The sequence below is a fragment of the Paramormyrops kingsleyae genome, chromosome 17 (assembly GCF_048594095.1).
Source record: "Paramormyrops kingsleyae isolate MSU_618 chromosome 17, PKINGS_0.4, whole genome shotgun sequence".
NCBI lineage: Eukaryota > Metazoa > Chordata > Actinopteri > Osteoglossiformes > Mormyridae > Paramormyrops > Paramormyrops kingsleyae.
This window is the reverse complement of record NC_132813.1, coordinates 10651594-10674337: the sequence shown is the minus strand read 5'-3', so window position 1 is coordinate 10674337 and position 22744 is coordinate 10651594. Positions and strand designations below refer to the sequence as shown.

At 42.0% G+C, this 22744-nt stretch overlaps 1 protein-coding gene across 2 annotated transcripts; it reads left to right on the top strand.

Annotated features, from left to right (window-relative positions):
• The first annotated feature begins 1401 nt into the window (after nucleotides 1-1401).
• LOC111844041 (SPARC-related modular calcium-binding protein 1-like) lies at nucleotides 1402-20961 on the top strand. 2 transcript variants are annotated; one of them, XM_072701584.1, is made up of 12 exons: nucleotides 1402-2068; nucleotides 7885-8083; nucleotides 8434-8549; nucleotides 9075-9174; nucleotides 9563-9604; nucleotides 9751-9816; nucleotides 9917-9997; nucleotides 11234-11429; nucleotides 11900-11979; nucleotides 15187-15283; nucleotides 16442-16796; nucleotides 20863-20961. In XM_072701584.1, the coding sequence occupies exons 1-11, from the start codon at nucleotides 1988-1990 to the stop codon at nucleotides 16752-16754; spliced, it is 1371 nt and encodes a 456-aa protein (XP_072557685.1). In that variant the 5' UTR covers nucleotides 1402-1987; the 3' UTR covers nucleotides 16755-16796; nucleotides 20863-20961. The 2 variants fall into 2 exon arrangements, with proteins under 2 accessions (XP_072557685.1, XP_023667892.2); XM_023812124.2 differs by lacking the exon at nucleotides 20863-20961 and having other exon boundaries at nucleotides 1402-1598; nucleotides 1818-2068; nucleotides 16442-17661.
• Nucleotides 20962-22744: the final 1783 nt, after the last annotated feature.

Below are 22744 nucleotides of genomic sequence, written 5' to 3'. Positions count from 1 at the left end.
ACTGAATATAGAGGCCCGTATGCTTTAGTGCAGTTCACAACATGGTATGTCAGGCTGTATGGTGCGCTCTGCTGGGTGCCAGTGTGAATAGCACTGGCCTTCGGGTGGAAGTCCTGCCCACACTATATGTGTGGCATTAGAGCAGATTTCTTTCCACAGCTGATGGGCATCTCCCCCCCCCAAATGGGACGCCTACCTTTTGGCCTGAGTGCCACCTGGAATGGTCACCAATTTTATGGTGCATAATTATATAAAATTGTATGAAATAGTAGAACTTTGTTCATATGATCTATTTCATAGCTCTCTTCAGAAAACCATCCAAATTCCTGCTGCCCGTATCGCTCAGGGGCCCCAGACCCCCGGGGCCCCATCCCTGGTAGCACAGGGCATGAGGCTGATGTGGATCCTGGGCAGGATGCCCGTCCATCGCAGGGCACACACACACAGGGCACACACACACAGAGTTATACACTAACTGCAAGTCCTTGGACTTCAGGAGTGAACCTGTGTGACACTGTTAAGTGATATTAATGACAGTAATGCACTGCGGTTGAGTTACAGGGTTACTTTTCGTGAAATGACCCAGTTTAACTGCAGAGATGTGACACTTATGCGTTTGCTTTTCACATGTATGCTTGCATAAACATTTAATGTTCTTTCGTGAATGTCGGCTCCTTTATATAAATCAATGCAATATGTGCTGTTTTGTGTTTAAATGCAAGTACTGACAGCAATGGGGGGGATTTAAATAGAATTCTAAGTACTCCCAGTATTTACCTGATGGATCAGCAAATTTAACCCTGTGACATCATTCTAACTCATGGCCACCTGACACCTCACCTTTAGACTGGCATTGCCCTGCAATGGACCAGCATCCCATACCATGACATTTGTATCGCCGCTTGGTCCCGTGTGGTGCCGTAGTATCCCGCCCCTCCATGCTGCTGCATGAGCTTACCATAACCTCTACACGGGACACTGAAATTTTGTAATGGATCCTTATCGGCCACTGGATGGAGACAAAGAGCCATTTTAAGTAAATCTGCAAGGAAGTAAATCGGTTTTAGCACTTCAAACAGCTTTTCTAAGGAATTTGAAATTCTGGAGCCAAAGTAAAACTGAACGTCTTGTCGTGTATTGGGACGATTGAATTAATGATATAATGTAGGCCTACGTATAATTTCAACATAGTTAACTTAGGATCTTTCATTTACATTGAATCATTCATATATTTAATTGTGAATAAATTGAAGAAAAATAGCAATTTTGAATGGCCTGCTGGTTTACATTTTAGAGTATCAAAGATTAATGTTTTACTCGTTGTCACACACGATCTGCGCTAAAAACGAGTAAATAAGCTTCAAAAAGTGATTATATCCAGTATTTTAAGAATGAATACAATTTTATAATGTTTGCTTAAAATTTAGTCCCGTGCCTCTGAACGATGAACAGGAAAAGTAATTCAAAATATTTTGAAAAAGATTTAACTGATTAATGGATAAATAAAACGTCAAGTCTCAAAAGCGGCGCGTGGAGGATCAATAAAAAAGAGGAATGAAGACGGACATCGAGAAGAGGTGAAACTATAGGAAAAGTTGGTAAAAAAAATAAATAATAATAAAAACAACGGAATAGGAGAAATGCTTCTGTTATAACAGTGCCTATGTTGGCTATAACTGTATAATAACTGGTCATGCCGTTTCTAGACCTTAAGACTACACTGTTCGCTGACAGCGCGCCCTGGGCATCGTTACGAATATGGTATAAGACACCCTGCTTGCCTACTTCAGGTTGCCTTTACTGTTCATCTTTTGTAGAACAAGGGTGTCGTCAGATATTTGGTGGCTAATCCGTTCCTGAGCGCAGCTCGACCAGCCGCGCGGTGTCGGTCCGCCCAGGATCGCAGCCCCCCCCCCCACCCTCCTAATTAGACCCTTTAGGCAATTAATAGGCATCGAGCAAGAGTGGACTGAGCGGACCTTTGAGCATGCTGGCTCGCAAGATCTGCGGTCTTCTGCTGCTTCTCATCGTGATCTCCGCTTCTCCTCTAATGGCAGACAAGTCATCGGTAAGAAATCCATCATCTATTTTATTGTTATTGTAGTAGTAGTATAAATATTCAGCAGGCTATATGGACACCCGATTTCAGTAGTCACAAGTTTTAAGCAAAGCGTATACTAAGTGCATTTCTATTTTGTTCAAACACCTATCCATATTTTTGTAACTGCAAAAGTTATATACTTTTATCTACCCTTATAGTTGTATAACCTGGCTGTGGCTGTTTTTATTGTCATTGTTTTTTAGTTTAGAGATTTTAGCTCCATTTAACCTTTATAGAGTTGTTCTCAAGCACCGTGGTACTCATTGTTATGATGTGATGAAAGTGCGCGGCTGCTGTCACTGCTGTCACTTGAATGTCGTGGTCGTGGTTGAAATCCAGTGGCTCGGTGGCACTTCAGTCTGTCGGATGCAGCAAACTGACACACAACACTTCCCATTGTAATGGCCCCGGTACAATGTCCGCTAAGTACCCCCTCAAGCGAGAGATCTGTGAGTGGCTGTCAAGCACACGGCCCCCCAAGGGAGGTCTGCAAACCAAAGGCAAACACCGGCCAAGCAGCCCCGACCGCAGGGAGTAAATAGAAGCAAATATTTAATACAATTTTCCTTTCCCCTGGGAAAACAGGCGAGTGTGTGTTTGTGGGTGAAACCTTGTCATATATTTATTTTATCCCGGTAGCAAAGATGCTGTCATGGCAGGCTGCACCTGTTTGTGTTACGCGTGTGTGTGTTTTCTAGGGGGGGCTTGTAAGCTTTCGGGCAATGGTGGGGTTTTTCAGCACTCGGTGTTAGGTGATATAGCACGATAATTAACGACAGTACGTTTCACAGGCAATGGATTCAACGCCCCCAGCGGTATTTGAGGGGGGGGGGGGTGGTTCATAAAATAATCGGCCAGAAATATGTTACAGTCCAAATATGCAGTACTTTTCAGCAGCTTTGCAGAGTCTCTGGCCAAACACCATATTTCATCACCCCAACCTTCTCTCTTTAAACATATTTATATTCTCACATGTCGTTATAAAATCAGTCAGTCTAACCTGTGGGTCTCTGAAAACACTGCAGTCCTTGACTCCGACAATGAACCACTGAACACACTGCGGCCTGAAATCTGTGAGCACAGAGACGCATTACACGGACCAGCTCGGCATGCTGACAAACTGAGCTACTGAAAGCTTACACGTTTTGGCGGGCGCCCACAGAAAGCTACCGCGCACAATGCTCCCTGGCATTATAATACGAAGAGATGCTGAACACTCTTTCATGCCTTCTGGCACTGACATAACGAGCTACTGAGCACAGCGTGGCCTCCCCGCCACTTCGAAACAATGAGTCACTGAGCACAGCTAATAAAATGGCCCTCCCCTAAATATCCCGGCTTTTTTTAATTGTCTGACACCGAGCTGTACCAGCTGATCAGTGTTAATGTTCTGCGAGTTCTGCTAAACTCGCTGAATCGTGACAGAGAGTGGAAAGGAGACAAATGGGTATTAAAGATAAATTCCTTGAGGACAGGTATACATGTGTTCCAAGCAACAAAAGCAGAGAACGAGGTATTAGCGGAATATTGAGTGAGGATGTTCGTGTTTATGTGTGACGGAGTGTCATTAAATCAGGTGTGTGGTATAAAGCATATAATAACAATTCAGGTTATAGCATTACACTTTTTCCTCAAGAAAGCATCATGCATCTGTCTGAAGAATATAGGAGGACAGGTACAGTGACATAGATGCAACAACATTGCATTTATTACAGTGCTTGGGCTGCATATAATGCTTTTAAGAACTGAGTACTTGCATGTATAATTTTATGAAGCTGATACTGGAATGCACAGTAATTACTCTGGGTATTTCTTGGCAAATGTTTTTTCCCCAAAAGACGTACATTTTACAGTTCACTCTCCCTTTATAGCTGAACTTTCTATTTCTTATTTTTTGCTGAAAATCAGTTTAGGTTAAGAAGGCTTCGTTATGTAAGTGTATGAAAGTGAAGACCTCTGCTGGGACTTGAGCAAGCCTCATTCCTGAGGGGCGAGTGGTTGGGGGGGGGGGGGCATTGACATTTTTAATGGAAGGGTATAAGGTTTATAAGGTGTTAAGTTTCTATGGTTTTATTTTTCAGAAGTGTGATATGAAATTCCATAAATCGCCCCCCCCCCACACTTCGCCTTCTTACCTATAATGAAATTCTGAACCAGAGAGTAACAGTTTAATTTACTATCTGACAAATTTAATAGGCAAGTCTGGCACAGATATTTGCAAATCTTATATAATGCCTTGTCTCCATGAGCTAAAAATGACCTTTTTTCTAAGAAATTTGGCAGCCTTTTGAGTTAGTCTTGAACAACAGACTTGACAGTAAGCAGCACAGAGATTCGGCAGTGATTTAAACAGTCTTTCGTGTCACTGTTCTGTTTTTATTACAGACACGTAACAGGATAAACTTCTCTGAACACATTAAGAGTGCGATATCTGTTTTCCTTACATTTTTAAATCATCTAAATATTTGCCTATACAGGAGATGGATCTCTTTATTTACAGGAGGGCTGTTGTAATTACAGTAAACAAGTTCATTAAATATGCTTTCAATTATCAGATTAAAAGAGTATGGAATGGCCAAGCTAAACCTAAAATAGACTTTGTTTACTAAGCTTAAGCTTTGTTGAGTCCAAATAAAAAAAAAAAAATCAATATAATCACCCTATCTTTAGGGAATGTGAAATTCATTAAAAGCAGAATAATCGGCAGGGGTTTCAGGCACACACTGAATAAAGCAGACAGATTAAACCATGGCACAGATATTATGCAGAGGAAGGGCATCACACTGACGTTACGGTGGACGTCGTGTCAGATATGTGCTCTCTTAGCAGAATATTAAATCCTCTTTTTCCTATTTAGTTGCTGCATGCCAGTTGCCTGCTTACCCTGTCTAGCATTCCATTTAAGGGACTTATTTTAAGAAGTGTGTGATTGCATTTTAAAATGTCTGCTAGCTACCCCACACAACGGACTGAGAAGCACAGCCAATCTGGCACATTAAATGAAAAGCATAAATGGTGAATTCACTGATTTTGAATATACCAATCAACTGCCTTAATATACCAATTAATATATTTGAACAACACATGTAATAATTAGGCTCTAGGATAAACCCAGTCCAGTACTGGACAAGCAGTATTGCATTTGGAAGGAGTACATTTAATTAATTTATCTGATGATTTTATCCAAAGCAACTTATAGGAAAGGTTACAATTTTTATGTGTGCTCCCTGGAATTTGAACCAACAACCTTTGCATTGTTAGTGTAACACTCTGCTGGTTGAGTTACATCACAATTGCAGTACAATAGCTGTCCTGTACTAATACAGGAAGTCCGCGGATTAAGATGACTCGACATTCGACGTTTCGAGTTTACGACGCTCACTCCCATAAGAACTTTTAAAAATTGAGACGTGAGTTTTTTTTTACGCTAATGCTCTTAGCATTGTACTCACGAACTGAGTGGGTGAACTAGTTTGGTTGTGTGTGGCAGAAGAATACGCAGTAATGCGGAGTTGGCGTCCCTCATTACGCTTACCTATGCCATTTTGGACTGTTAAAAGCGCAAGTGTTCTGTTTGTGAAGAGGAAAGCCATCACGATGGAAGTGAAATTAGATCGGAAAAAGGGTGTGTTTCGACTTACGTCATTGTCGTAGGAACGTTACTGTGTCGTAACCCAAGGCCCCCTTCTGTACCTTTATTTCATTACATTTTTAGAACTGAGCAGCCAAGGCAACATAGTATTGAGAAGGGCAGGTCAGACAGTCCCTGTAGTAAATGTGGATTAAGGGCCTTACTCAGGAGCCGGACAGTGACATCACTCTGCTGACAAAGGGATTTGAACTGGCGACCTTCCAATCACCGGCACAGTACCCTAACTGCTGTTGCTGTCAACAGTTATTTACAAAGTATTAATCAAAGTCACAAAACTGTTTTAACCCATAATAGGAAATATTTACAATGTATTATTCATGAATATACAGTTTTTAGCCTTGACTGGCAAATGAAAGGCCAAACTACATTGATACATCTGCTTCACAATGAGACTCATTTGTAGCATTAAGAATGGAATCCAGAACACCCTGCAATATTCTTCCATTCTGTACCGTAACTGGAATGAAGCTTGTTGTGTTTTTTAATAGCTATTCTACATATAGCACAGAAACACCTGAAAATCAGAAAGATGACTGGTCCGCGTATTTAAAAATAGAGAATGATAAATATTGAGTCACATTCACAGCACTTTAAATTAGCATTTTTTCCCCTCAAGGCTGGATATATTGTCAGCAAAACGTTACTGCTGAAAAATGCAGACATGCTGATTTTCCTGGCACAAAACCTGAAAATCTTACAGCTGCACTATGGAAAATCGCAGCGAACGTAGAGCCACGTTCCCTCACTTCTGAAAGTTTTAATTGATTTTAAGTTGATTTTAAAACAGTTTACTCCATGATCAAGTCTCTTTTTTGTTAACATTGCTCCTTCTTCCTCATGCATTATTGTCTTGACCCTTTACATTTTGTGGTACTCTAAGTATAGTGAGATATTATAGTGGTCTCTGTTTTATTTGAACTCAAATTCAACTCAAATTCACAATCCATTAGCTCTCTGTGAAGGAACGGCTTTTCCAAAGGCACATGTACAACTTTTTGTAATAAGTGTTAATTAGTTTGCTTTGAGAAGCTCTGTGCATTAGCATCACTTGACATGAATGTGGGTCACATGCGTCCTCTTTGTATCTGCTTTGTATTTCTACACAGGTGATTTGATGACTTACTCAAACGTACTGTAGGGAAACAGGAAAAACTGCATCAGGGACCCACGGACATTATTTTACTTTTCTTGTGTTACCACAACAGCTAACAGACCAGGCAGTGCATTACGATGCTGGTTTAAATGTTACATGATGCTTACACATCCACAAGACACAAGTAACAGTAATTGATAGGGCTATATGTAGGGCTCCTCATGCAAAAACAAGACTAAATGTCAACGCAGCATTGCAGATTTAAAGATTTGGTACCAGGGAAATTATTTTTTTAAATGGGCAAATTCTTATTTATTTAAAAAAATGGGCCAATTCCAGATTGACCTCCCACTCAGGAGCACTTAAGTGAGGTTTTAAATGTGTTTGGTTGCTCCCTCAGGTCTTACAGAGTAGTGTGTAATAATTCTTTCATGTCTTAGTGAATAATCACTTATTCAGTTTATAGGAGAGTGTAATCATTACCACAGGTATTAGTATGTAATCACCCCTTCAGCTTGTAGGAGGCTCTAATCATTCCACACGCTCTCAGGAATGCAGAGTTGCTCCTTCACTTCTTCAGAGTAGCAATCGCTCCCCTCGTTCAGCTCGGTGTATTTGCAGAGCAGTTAGCCAAACCAGGTCCTGTAACTGCTGAGGGTGTGAAGAGCCAGTACACATATACACTTAATCACACAAACACAGCTCACATTTTCTGTAGCCTTGTGTAAACCCTGTTTACTCACAGAATTACATGAACTGAATACCAAGCATGGATGACCTTCCACAAACACCAAAATCTTCTAGCTAGCTAACCTTTCCGAAAGTGGCATTTACAGGGGGCACCTTTTTGCATTGTCACTTTTTCAGTCGTTTTCTATCTTTCAACCTGATGCCGAGCGCCTCCAGAAGAATAAATGTCCAGGACAAGTTCTAGAATGTACAGGTTCTGTTGACATCCGGCCAGCACAAATGCTAACGTTTGTGGTCACTGTGAATAATATGGCTCTAAGCTTTATTTATGCCGCTTTTCTCTGACAGTTACTAATCTCGGAAAGCATGTGGCCGCACGGCTGCGTGCTGAACTGTGCCAGGGGACGCCATCGGGCCGTCTGCGGCAGCAATGGCCAGCTGTACAAGTCGCAGTGTGCCTTCCAGAGAGCCCAGTGCGGCAATTTGCAGCTGAAAAAAGCACCCCATGCCCACTGCGCAGCTGCCAGGGAACCTGAAAGAACGAAAGGTGTGTGTGTGTGTGTGTGTTACGTAATGGATAACGTGAGGAAAAATGCGCAGCTCTGACATTTCGCGGCAAGATGAATTGCATCACAATGAATCATTTTGAATTTGAATTATAATGAATGTGGGAAAGGAGATTTGCAAGTAAACAGCGAAGATGGATTGTAGAGCCATCGGGAAGGATGGAAAGCAGGAACAAGCAGAGCAGGGCCAGCTGAATTACGCTACTGTAGCTTGTTTTTACTTCATGTATGTCTTAAAGTGAGAGAGAAGAAAGACAGGAGAGAGGGGCATGTAATATATATCAAAAGGCTGGTCATTGGAGCTGGGCAGGGATTCTTCTCTATCCCACAGATCAGGTCAAGTCTAAATGCCAGCTTGCTCGAGATAAGGCTTTGGAGTCAGTGACCAGCAGCAACACGACCACCTTCTTCGTCCCAGAATGCTCCGAAGAGGGTACTTACCTTCAGGTACTGACCCTCAGTTCTTTCTAGGGGCAGAATGAGAGCAGGGCTCATCGGAGTTTTACTTACGCAAAAATGTTCTGAGAGCAGAAGGAAAAATGATTGGTTCAGAGAGAGAACCAATCAGATTGTAGAGGAGGTGAGTTTAAGCAACTAGAGGAGGCGGGACCAACCAATCAGATGCTTGAACCCAACTCCTCTGCAGTCTGTTTGGTTATTGCTCTGAACCAATCATTTTTTCCTTCTGCCCTCAGAACATTTTTTGTGTAAGTAAAACTTCTACAAACAGAAGGTGCCCAGAGTTGGACTATCTAGCTCAGGGTTCTTCAAATCTGGCCCTCGATTCCAAATCCAGGCCTTGTTTTCAGTTCTCCCAGGTAGTTAGTTTAATAATTGCTGATTCTGATTGGTCAGATGCTTCACACCTGACTGACAGGTAAAGGAAGGCTGGAAAACCAGCAGTGCTCAGACCTCGAGGACCGTGATTTGAATAACCCTGATCTAGCTAAAGTTTGTCTGGGTTCCTCTCAGGTACAGTGTCACAGCCAGACGGGATACTGCTGGTGCTCGACTCCAGACGGGAAGCTGGTCAGTGGGACCTCCGTCCTGCACCAGAGACCCAACTGCACAAGTGAGCCATCAAGATAACATCCATATCCATGGTGGCGTATAAAGGGATGAGGCCACAGGGGCACTGACCCCAGCTGAAAGCTGATTGGCCCCTGCAGTGCTCCCTTCCTTGTCACTCACTGATTCAAAACATTTGATTGGCTAATGATTAAATTATGAATTATGGAGCCTCTTATGCCCCCACATAAAAAAATCCTAGATTCACCCCTGCATATTAATAAGTGTGTCTTACATTTTCACTAACATAAGCATGAGGAGTCTAAGAGTATGTTTGAAATATACTATGCTTTCTCAAACATTACATGCAGTTTACAGTTTATATACCTTTTTGGTTACACATAGATACATTATTGTGAAATATATTGATTAGTATTTTTTATGTTGAAAAGGTCAGGTGCCTGAAACCTTTATGATGCATGTGCAGCATAAAGGTAAGGATTTGTTTCTTTAAACATCTTACATATAAATACGTATTACGACCATAACCTTACCATTGCTGGGCAGGGTATATGCAAGTCTTTTGTAATATATAACTCGAGTCATTGTATATCTTCATCCATGATGTATTTTCATCCAGAGGGCAGCAGAGTGAGCCCCACACCCGACCCCAGCCTCAGCGACTCCTCTAGCTCTGCAGTATCAGGTGACAGGAGCCACAATGTCGCTAAGCCGCTAATGCTAACAGTTTCTGTTTATATACACACTGAAGTGAGACGTTTTTTTTTGTTTTTTTTTTTGCACAGAAATAACGGCTCCTCCCTTCTGGGTGACCATTCTGTTGAACTCCGACCCCAAAGGGAATCGCCACGTTAGGCCCCCTGCAGGTGAGCTGGCGTAATGCAATAAATACACAGACGCAGTGTTTCACAATTAAATGGGAATATTTTTGGACGAGAGAAATACTGAAAATGATTTAGATCACATAGAACCATATATAAATATTAATACTATATAATATCTGCTAGGGTGCATACTGTAAATGCTTACTATATCTTTAATATTCAAGGTCTTGGCTTGGATATACTGCTCGTCTTTCCCTCGGCAACCAGCCTCCCTCTCGTGTCACTGTCTTTGTGATCATGGAATCTCGCATTTCTCACTTTTAAACTTTTCAGTGCTGTTAATTTTGCATTTTTAATAATGGACCCAAATATTATTTGCAAATTTCCAAATTCGTAGGAATCTTCCGCCCCCTAAGCCTTGCAGATATGAATTTCTACAGTTGTGTTTTAGGTTTCAAAATTTTTTACTAGACCTGTGTGTGTGTTTGTTTATGTGTCTGCCTGTCTGTAGTCATATATATTGTATATGTTGTATATATTATATTATGGAGACCAAATGTCCCCACAGTGTGATAAAAACCTGTTATTTTGACGTTGTGGGAACCATTTTTTCTGTCCTTACAGGAGGAAACTCAATTTTATTAAAATCTGTCACTGATCAAGAACCTAAAACTAAGAATGTCTTGTATTTTGTTTGGTTACTTATGGTCAAGGTTAGGGCTGGGTTGGGGTTAGGGTTGTCGTTGTTGGGATTAGGGTTTTTCCCATAGAAATGAATACAAACGTGTGTGTGTTTTTTTCCAATTTTCCATTTTTTTTGTAACGTTTTTTAAGTTGCAAAAATGACAAAATAACAAAATTAAATATGTTTAGGCCTCTGTGAATGTTGCTTATGTAAATCCCTCCCATGGCCTCATAGTGGATAGACAATTAGGCAATGCAGAATTTATGGATGGGTTGATTGAACAAAGTTGTTGTTTTGACGAACAGTCACATGACTTGGAAGCAAATTCACTACACAGGAGAGGGACTGATTGCCCTTGTCCTTTGTGTGTGGCCTAACACCTTCAACCTTGGCCATTCGATGTCTCATTTGATAGCTTATCAGCCCCGCTTTACAAAAATCAATGAGCAATTTATCTTTAGCCATTTTTCAATAAAAGCCGTTGTGTGTTTATCAATATGTGATCGGTGCATGACAGAGCCTCGATGTCCTTTGCTCGCTGTGTTTGCCGTAATATCGGTTTTCTCCATACGCGGCGCACCGCCTGTACGCAGAGACTCCGCGGCCGTGTGAGCGGGAGCGAGCCGCACTGCTGGCGGCGGCCGCGCCCCCGCGCCTCAATGAGGAGCGCTACGTACCGGAGTGCAGTGCCGACGGCCGCTACAGTCCCGTCCAGTGCCACGCTGCCGCTGGCTACTGCTGGTGCGTGTGGGTGGACACTGGCCGTCTGGTGCGCGGCACTTCAGTCAGGTGACACACCTGTACACCCGCCGGAACGTCACACGCACTGCGAATGAAGTGAGACGTACTTCGGGGAAATGGGAACACAAATCCCGGAACAACATGCAGGATTAAAGCTATCTGAGATGCACGATAAATAGAAATGTATCTCAATCTTCATTTATTCCTTAAACTTTATTGATTCTGGGGGGGGGGGGGGGGGGGGGGGGGTGGTGGTTGTGAATACAGCTTTAAGTTCATAGAGCACAGACGGCCATACATAAAGGTGCAAACAAAGTAAACATTACAAAGCACATAAATAAAATATACTGAAAAACCGAATAATAAGGAATATTAATGAAATAAATAACTATTAATAATAATAATAATAATAATAATAATAATAATTATTATTATTATTATTAGAAATAAGCCATGGAATGGAAGTATAAGTGAAAAAGCAGGCTGTGGCACATCATCTTACCCTGACCTGCGTGTAGGAACCAGCTACCAGACTGCAGTAAGGAGCAGAAGCAGGCTGGCCACAGTCACAAGGGCTACAAGGACAAGCCGTTGCCGGGTGAGTCCTGCCACCTCCACCTCCACCTCCCTGTGAGGCTGTACATTTTGAGGGCTTCAGAAGTGCTTGTAAGACTGCCCATCAAAATAACTAAGAACGTTTCCATTTCAACCTGTACAAGGATTGTTTCCTGCCACTTAGGTCTTGGTGACATCTGAGAGCCAGAGAGTGAATCTCAGGACGTAAATTAAATCTGTTTATGACTTAAAAATACCTTTGCCATATTCACCAAGTTCTACAGACTTTATTTTTGTCATTGTTGGTGCTACATATAGACTGTGAGGGACGGAGGCCATTACTGACGGGTATGTGGCCCATGTTTTGATGCGTGTTTTGTTTGGTGAAATGGCTCCCACAGACCCCGTAAGGCTGCCTAAAATAGTGCCTGCCCAGGTCGCACCAATTACCACTAACAATAGTATAACCCAAAGGGTGCGGTTGTGAGTCAGGATAAGGGCATAGACGGCTATGCAGTCAGTCGGGGGGGGATGGGAGGAGAGCTTGTGAGTTACGGAAGGCACTGGATTTTAGTGAACTGATCTAGATTATCGCTGGGTTATTTTTGGATAATTTTCATTTTTTTGGTACCTTGTGCTTATTTGTTTCTGACGGCCTTCAGTTTGTCCTGTATTTTCTCTCTGTAAATCATTTTCACAGTCTTCTGGTTTGCTGGATCTTTTTCAATTAAATTCAATTTCAGTGTGTTTTTATACAGCTCCTTGCACGACAGGGTCACTCCAAAGTGCTATACATGGGTGTGCGATACATTCCTGCATCATTTATACTGGAAATATTCAAGAACAGGGAAAAGGGAAGACAAAGAAATGAAAGAAAGAAAGCCAGATGGTAAAAGCAAAGGAATCACTGGTCAACTGGCTGCCACCCCCCACCCCCATAATAATGTTAACATTATTGAAAAAGAAACAGTGGGCTTGCTTGCTAAAAGCAAGGTATAAACTGGTACAATTTATACCACACTGTATTTATACCACACTGTATTTATACCGCACTGTATTTATACCACACTGTAAAATGAAGGGCTTCCACCTTTGTGCTGCTGTGCTTTTGTTGACGAGCCCCACTAATATCCACAAGTAACCATTGACCATGCTATGGGCTAACAGGAGCATTTACTGCTGTCTAACAGAATTAAACAACTTTGCTGAACTGGGGGCTCACATTCCCCCGGGAATCCTCTGCTCTAGCTTCAGCACATAGTCTTTTTATCTTACCTCATTTCTGCCTCTCCCCTCTGACACCCTCCTCTGGCATGAATTTAATTTCCGTGTATATATTTATTCAAATGAATCCGGTAGACAGGTTGGGAATGAAATTATTACCTTTTTCGAAATAAAAATCCAATTAAAAATGTCTCGCGAAGGTCATTTCTCAGAAACTGTCTGCATGAGGATGATCAACAACCATTAAAGACTTAGTGAGTAAATGCATGTTTTGTCTGCAGTATTCCAGGAACATTTAATCTCATTCCAAAAATGGGAGGGAACTTATTTTATTTACTTGCGTTTAATAAATCATACTCTTAGGACTATGATTAATCCTTCCCTATGGGAGTATTTGTATTTTTTTTTCAGTTTCCTATATCTGTCCTCTATAAGACTAATCTAATTCCCAAATTTATTTAAATTGTGTTTTTGATGGCATTGATCATCTAATTTATTTCTCTGTTAATATCATCTGACATTGCACTAAGTAGTTCCCCAGATGCTATGAATTATCTGCTTTAACTTATTCCCTGGAAGGGGAATGCATATGGTTTTGCAACAAGTCTGTCGCCACAGACAATTTGAGTTAGGATAACTCAAAATGTGTTTGACAGGTTTTTTTTTTTTTGTTTAAGAATCTACAGTAAGTTATATGCGGGAACAGTAGTGGAGTTTCTTAAGCCATTTGATAGGCTACCTAAATCTTTTGGTACTTATACTATATCCATTAATTCTGTAATTGCTATCATTAATCAGTTATTTGGTAAATATTTCCAAATCTTCCAGAATATGGAATTACACGTATCTTATGTTATTCTGTCAGAAAAGTAGACAAGCATAAACACCATACCAGAGCATGCAAGAACCAGCAAATAAGGATTACATTCTGTAATAAAATATTTTGTCTGCCTTTAACAAATTAAACAATTACAAACCTAGTAACTTCCCACACTGCTGCTATGCTGTGGAGCCCCTACCCAAACACTCAAAAAATTTCCCATAATGCAGCATGTCTTGACAACATTTTTGTCTAGGATGTCATACCATAAACCAGGAGTGTAACTTGGCGGATTTCACATATTGTCTACCTTACGTAGCTTCTTTTAGGACTACTGGCATTTGCGGAAAGTAGCATTACCGTGCATCTCATTTCATCCTACGTTCTTTCAAGGACAATGTGTTCCATTACTGCAGGTGATCTGAGAGTTCTGAGGGATCAGAAATCAAACACTATGTCTGTTTTTGTCCTTGGCCCACTTCCCCTTCCCCTGAGCCTCAAGACTGCCCTTCAAGAAAGGACTCAGCACTGTACCACTGAACTGCATTCACATTGCATGCAAAAGGGCTGCATGGCTGTATTTTATAGACAGAAATCAGCACACCTGCACGTAATCCACTGATTTCATTACCTTGACACCAGCCTGTATGTGTGTGGTTACCGGCTACATTCAGTGGTCACTTTATTACGTAGTGTAATGTGGGACCAGCTTTTGTCTTCAGGACCACTTCAAAGATGGATGAGTTGTGCATTGCAGAGATGCCTTTCTGCATCTTTTCTGGAAGCACCCCATTTAAAACTACGTAAATCATACATCTTAGCCACTATAATGCTTATAGGCGCAACAACTGAACATCGCGACTTTGTATGTTATGTCTTTGTATGTTTGTAAGTATTCAACTGCAATCACGTGATTTACTGTTTGGCAGTATGCTGTTTGCGGCTGCAACTGTATGTTTGCAATGATGTCATTGTATTGTATTTCTATGCTATTGCATATTTAGGTATACTTAGTGGTGCAGTGAATCTGTCACTGTGTGTCTATTGGCGCACCATCTTTTATGGAGCAGTAGAAAGAAGCATCTCAGAAAGAAATGAAGAAACCTAAGTGCTGTCTACAATATCCTCCAGTGCAACAAATATCACTGGATTTTGGGTTGTGTGCCATCTTTCCCCGCTATGCTGTCTTTCTCTTGTTCTCATCAGGTTGTCCTGGTGCTCGTAAGAAGGAGCTCCTGCAGGGGCTGGTGAGAACATTGCAGCTGGAGGCTCTACAGGCAGGAGATGCACCGAGCTCCCAGTGGTCAGTGTTGCAGCACTTATTCTGTGCCTCACAGCATCCAAATTCCAGGCATTCAAGCTGAAAACTGTGTTGGTCTGGAGGGATAACAGTTCCATTTCATTTCTTACCTGATCTTTTTTTAGCCAGTAATTTAGAGTGCAGTACTGTGAAACCACACATTTCGCTTAAGGGTTCGCTTTGTTTCTCTGCAGCATGTCAGAGCCGCTTGCTCCTGACTTCAGAATTTTTGGATTTTATAATATTCTTAACTTTATTCTACACTGCTACTGCAGAATAAAATGATTAAAAATAATAGGAAAATGTACAACTTGAATATCGGCTGCAAAACCTGGATGGAGCCCGTGGATTTTAGAAGGAAACCCGATGGGACGCAGGCAGAAGCAGCGGAGTTAGGAGAGTTACTATCTAACATGAGCTGTCAAGCCATAAGGGACGATTACCGAGTCCCCGGTACGATGCCCTCTCCCCCCTGAAGCAAAATTCATTTATGAGGCACCTCACATCACCATTTTCTCTCCCTGACTTGGTTTTCTTCCAGGCTGTTCTCCATACTTTTACAGACTATAGTCTTGGGCTTTTAATTTAAATTAATGAAGAGAACATCTTATGTAATCAAATGTGGCCACTTAAGGGATGCAGAATTTACTGAGTAAAAATCTCTTTTAGTAGGATGTCTCACATATGATAAGTGGATCAATGGGTCGTATCACGTTCTGTCATTTCTGTGATTGGAGCTTCGAATTCTATCCTTGGCTACGTGTTTATGGAGTTTGCATGTTTTTCCACTTTATTCCTGGAGAGTTTGTCCCACAGCCAAAAAAATGTGACATTAGGAAAACTGGTGCCTTGACATTGCCCTTAGTATAACTGTACGTGTGTCCTGCGAACCGGCATCCTGTTCAGCGTGTTCTTTGCCTCCAGCCCTGTGCTTTGTAGGATAGACTTCAGGGTCACTCTGACGTTGTACTGAATATGTGGTTATGGATGGATGGATGGATCATAGTGAATGGCGAACAGAATCTCTATGTTAATTGGTTGATTTTCACGTAACATATTTGAAAATGGGGCAGAGTAGTATGCCGACCTATATGTAGAGCTGTGTTTTTAGTAATATAGTATCAGTTATTCTTTTGTTTAATTTTTCTTCCGTTTGTTTAGGAGGGTAGATGTGCCGCTGTCGTCCCCAGTCCCCGAGTCCTTCTCCCCTAGCCCCCAGGACAGGGCCGTGTCAGTGCGGGGCGGCGCTGGAGGGGTGCTGCAGGAGTACTTCCTGGCGCTGGACGTGAACGGCGACGGCGGGCTGAGCGAGGAGGAGGAGCGGCCCCTCCGCCACCTCCTCCGCCACCTCCTCCGCCGGCTGCAGCCACGGCTGCAGCCACGGCGCTGCGCCAAGCGGTTCACCCAGCACTGCGACGGCGACGGCGACCGCAGCCTGACGCTGGCCGAGCTCGCCGGCTGCCTGGGACTGTGAGGTGGGGTTCATCTGAGGACATGGCGGGACGACACACTTTGGGTATGCTTCTGTGACCTTGGGAGATATACAGTTATGTATGTTTTATATATATTTTTTATACCAACCGTAATAATACATTGTGAAGGTATCTAAAGTGCATTATATACAGCTATATATCTATAGTATAGTGTATGTACAGTATAGTGTTACCTAGATAACCTATGTAGTAAATATGGAGATGGGTGAATGATAAATGATGATGTATGTGTGAAAAATATTTTAGCAATGGAAACGACAACATGAAGATGATTCAGAATTCGAGACACAACTGCGTGCATTAATTAATGTGTCCCTTAATGCAGGCCTCCTAAGCGAATTAGGTACATAGGCTTTCATTTTGCGCTCAGTATCTATAGTAGGGCTACTCAATTATTTAGTTCAAATTACATCAGCAACACAAAGCCAAGGTCCACTGCCCCCCCCCCTTCATTTGCCAGTTGAAACTCCCTGATCTGCATGACATCTACAAGTCTGAATTTTACATTTGCGCGAAAATCGAAAAAATAAGAAATGTAAAAATCTTTGGCGGAGCGGTTCCCCCGAGCGTGTGGCTGATGATGCGAGAGCCTCGCTAAGGGTTTCAACCGTGCTATAGAGGGACGTGTGTTTGCTCCGGAGGGCCAAAGCTGTGCAGTCAGGTTCCTGGTGACTCCTCGGGTCAGGGGTGCATTTTATCCTCGTACGTGCGCACGCTCGCTCCGCCCGCCGCCCCGCTACCCCCTCCAACGCCGGCGAGGAAAGAGAGACTCTGTTCTTTTCATTGCCTGCCTCTGTTTTCCTTGGATCTGTGTCAGATAAATATCGATGTGTGTTTATGTACATAATAAAGCTAAAATAAACGCGCCGTGAATTGGCCACCCCTGCCGACCCTCTTTTTATTTTTTCCATGTTTTTTTTTTTTTCTTTTCAGTGGAGCGGGGAAGACAGCTGGGAAAAACAAGGGTGTGTGTGCAGGGGGGGGGGGGGAGGCGGAGTGAAGTGTAGGAGTAACTGAGCATAAACACACACCTGAGGCACACATCAAATGCGAAGGATTTTGAACATTAAAAAATGGTTACAAAGTAAGTCATTAGTATCAGTTACTATATGAGTATCACTTAATTATAATAAGTTATTTATCAGTCTAATTACAAACCTATGTAGCCCTTTTAAAATATATATTATAAATATGTAGAAAAATACATAGAAATAATCTTGTTGGTCTTACTTCATGGAAGATGTCTGCTGTAAAGGCACCAGGCAGTTTAGCATGAAAGGATTAGCGAAGCACAAGCAGGTGCAGCGAATAGATCAATGGAAATATAAAGTAAACAATAGCAAACGCCTGTCCGAAGAACTGATTGGCCATTCATTCATCCATCTTCTGCAGAACATGCAAGCAGCATGAATGCATAACGAGCAGAAAGAATCGAACCCACAGCTGTGCAGGTTTGGGCTACTTGGGGCTGTGCTGTTCCCCGAACCCCCAACCTGCCCTCGAGTTTGACTAGTGAGGTCTCATTATAATAATGCCCCCATATTTCACAGCAGCCGTAAAACATAACAGCGAGTCAAAGCTAACCAATGCATCACAGTCCTCCTTATGTACTGCAGGCTGAGGTAATGGTCCACCCCCCCTTCGGCTGCTGCTTTTTGGAGAACACCTCCTGAGTAATTTTATAGTAGACAACCATGTTCTTACAGTGCCTCAGGTCCAATGATTTTTTATTTTATTTATTTATTTATTTTTTATAAATGTTTTTCATTTATGCCCTTTAACAGTGAAACACAGACCACCTATAGCAAAGGGTCAACAACCTTAATTTGCCTCAACCAAGGAAGTAATTAAGAGTCTGGGTAAAAAATAAAAAAGAAACAGAGGTGTATTGCGTCGGCCTGGCAGCCTGTCCCTGCAGCGGCCACGGCGGTAGAGACACGGCTTATTGGAAACATAAATCAGGCAGGCCAAGGAAAGCAGACGGACTGGACAAGGTGACATGGACACAGGGACGCTGTGACAGTGGCAGGGCCGTAGGCAGTATGACGGGTTGGGCACAGACAAGCTGTTAGCTAAACATGACGGATGAGTTGTATATAATGTCATAACTTGTGGCCTCTGTACAGACAGTCCCCAGGTCGTGAACAAAATCCGTTCCCTAAGTCTGTCTTTTAAGTCGAATTTGTAGGTGTCGGAAAAATAATGCAGTACCCTACATCATAATAATAATTATACACTAATAATAAAAGTAACTACATAGGCTACTATATAGTATGTCAAGCCAATGAACTGCTGAAGCCGTGCAATGTTTTCACAAGCCTTACAAAGCAGTGTGCACGTTCCTTATTACGGACCATTATATTTAACTCAAATTTTTAATATAATAGGCTTTATGGTGCTCCGTTCGTAAGTACGAGTTTTCCATAAGTTGGACTTTATTAACCTGGGGACTAAATAAAAATGGCATTTTTATTAATAAAAAAATAACTACTCTTCTTCCTGTTATCATAGGACTATTTTAAAAGCTCCAATTAGTTTTTAATAGGTAAGTTCTAGGGAAAATTGGTTGCTGTAATTAAAAATGTAATTATCTTGCTATTAGCAAAAATAAACCAGATACTTAATGACTGAATGACTTTTCCCTAGAAAGATGAGAGGTTGAGTTTATTTAACAACTGAATTGTCTTTAAATACTTTTGTGAACCAATGATGGAATTGATAAATACCTTAATCACTTCATTAAAAAGAACTGACACAGTTCTCATCGGGCTATGACACATTTATGAAAAATCAGCCATGACTAATTTTGTAATATTTTGTATTTGACACACATTTGATCTGATGCTGTGTGGAATTCGTGTACCTACCTAATCACAAATGAATCTTTCTTGGAGGAATCACTGGAAAATTGTGATGTTCCACAAATAGTACGCAGTTAAGGTCTTTTTTTGAGGGGGGGGGATTCTGAGTGAGACAAAGTTTTCAGCAGGGGGGTGTACAGCTGTTTTTTTAGTGACGTAATACTCGAAAATGAACATCAGGGCCGCCGCGTTTCACCAAACCTTTTCACTGAACTCGCATGTGTAGGAAAGTAATTTTATTGCGTCTCGCAATAGTATGAAAATGTGTGAGGAAGTGGGACTTGACTGACGCGCATTAATAATGCGATGCTGGTTTATTGGGCAACTCACTAAAAATACATGACGAGTTTTAGTTTGGAAGGCCCGTTTTACATCTCAGTTTTCGGTGCGGTAATGTTTCTGACTGGATTATCATCCATCCTCATTTTAGTCAGGGGGGGCTTACTAGAGATTATCTGGACTGGGCTTCCAGCCAGCAGACCACATTGTTGCATGGGACAGGGACTGAAGATGAGCCCATTGGGCGTGCTTATTGTGCACTTTAATTATAAGTCGTGCAGAAGTCCTGAATCAGGCAGTGGAGAGGTTGCTATGAGTTGTGTCTAGTGCAGGGAGGTGTGGCTTTTAGGGGAAATGGATGAATAAATGCTGGACTCGGTCCTTGTGGCTGACAGTTTTGGGATGGCAGGGAGAGCTATAGAACAGAGCCAGGGCGGGGGTCCATTCTGCCCCAGGAAGCGAGCTCGTCGGCCTCCAGAGGCCCCCCTCTACCCTCAGCCCTTCCAGGCTGTCGGTTCCTCACGATACAAGTGTTGTCGCAGTGTGGAGAAACCGTGTGGCCAAGTATTACATTTGAAAGTGTGGTTTCTGTTCAAGCTATAAATCAGCGTAAATAGACACCATATAATGTGAGGTATGGCTAAGTGTGGTGGAAAGAGTGATAAAGTGTGATGCTGGAAACTGGGATCCTGTGATGCATAAGCAGCTATGGAAGGTGGATGGATGGATGGAGATTTTATATATATAAATATAAAAAAATAATATATATATATATATATACACACACACACACACACACATCATGCAGAGTGAGCTATACTATTAACTGTGTATATTGTGTCTCTCAGTCACCCGCCCAACACATCTTCACTTATATAGTAGTCAAGTCAAGTCAAGTAGGCTTTATTGTCACTTCAACCATATACAGGTAGTACACAGTAGTATACAGTGTGAAGATGGAGCATAATCCAGGTGAAGACCTTCATGGGTGTGGAGGTCCATCTTCTCTCCCCTGCTCGTCTCAGTGGCCTCCCCAGCAATATCCGCACCCCCCCCCCCCCACTCCCCCCATTTTGTAGAGCCATACTTTCTTCAGCAGTGGCTCCAGCTATTACTTAATGCCTGGTTATACAACAACTGAAGCTTTTTCATTTTGTCTCATCTTCAGTCTGTCTGACTGTTAGTCGCAAGGCGGTTTATGTTTGTTGTTATGCAAATATTCCAGTGTTAAATTTGAATTCCATGTCTCTTGTTTATATCTGTCTTTCATCACATCCTGCCTTCTATCTCCAGTAGTTTCATTCCATTATAAATCTGTCATTTTCTCTGATTATTACCGTTATCGGTTTAAATATTTTGTTAAACTAAATAAATTAATTCACAGAAATCCACAGAATCTCTGAGCGCTGGACACCTAAAACTGAAATTGACAGTCTATTCCTCCACCTTAATTCTTAGAGTGACCGAATGTGTCTTTGTCAACACCAGGGGGAGCCAGCTGCTACACAATTCTACTGCTAGGTGGAAGCTGTGCTGAATACTCGTGTCTGCACATTAATTATGTTTGTAGATGCGATGCAGTTTCACATGCCAGACATTATCAATCTGTGATTATGAAGCACCAAGCTAGAGCCTCAGGGATGGTAAGTGGTTGGCATATACAGCCGTAAATGAAAATGAAGGGACCACAGCATGATGGTTACTCATTAATGAAGGGCTGCTTCCTTGCTTTATGGGCCTTCAGTCCTGCTTCTAGGAGCCTGATACTGTCCTATCAGTGCACTTCACACCTGCGCTTAATGTTTCCCATTCCTTTTGAAGGTCACTTGATGTCATCCTCCGATTCATTAAAAACTGTCGGATAAGTTGACGGTTATCTCTCGTATTAGAAAGTTGCTCCTGTCCTCTACCTGGCTGGATTCTGGTCGTTCTCAGTGTCTCCTGCTTCTCCTTATTCTTGTGTTCTGCTGTCTTAGAAATTTTGAGGCTGGAAGAAACCTGCTGCTCAGCGTAGCCTCCTGCCAGCAGAACCAGGGTGAAACCAGGACTCAAAAATGCTGATTTTTTCAAAAATATAGAGTGCCTCTTGATTTTCTCCATGGTGTATGTATGTGTGTGTACATATGTATATATATATATGTGTATGTGTATGTGTGTGTGTGTGTGTGTATGTATATATATATACACACACATGTATACATATATACATATATATATACACTCACCTAAAGGATTATTAGGAACACCTGTTCAATTTCTCATTAATGCAATTATCTAATCAATCAATCACATGGCAGTTGCTTCAATGCATTTAGGCGTGTGGTCCTGGTCAAGACAATCTCCTGAACTCCAAACTGAATGTCAGAATGGGAAAGAAAGGTGATTTAAGCAATTTTGAGCGTGGCATGGTTGTTGGTGCCAGACGGGCCGGTCTGAGTATTTCACAATCTGCTCAGTTACTGGGATTTTCACGCACAACCATTCCTAGGGTTTACAAAGAATGGTGTGCAAAGGGAAAAACATCCAGTATGCGGCAGTCCTGTGGGCGAAAATGTCTTGTTGATGCTAGAGGTCAGAGGAGAATGGGCCGACTGATTCAAGCTGATAGAAGAGCAACTTTGACTGAAATAACCACTCGTTACAACCGAGGTATGCAGCAAAGCATTTGTGAAGCCACAACACGCACAACCTTGAGGCGGATGGGCTACAACAGCAGAAGACCCCACCGGGTACCACTCATCTCCACTACAAATAGGAAAAAGGCTACAATTTGCACGAGCTCACCAAAATTGGACAGTTGAAGACTGGAAAAATGTTGCCTGGTCTGATGA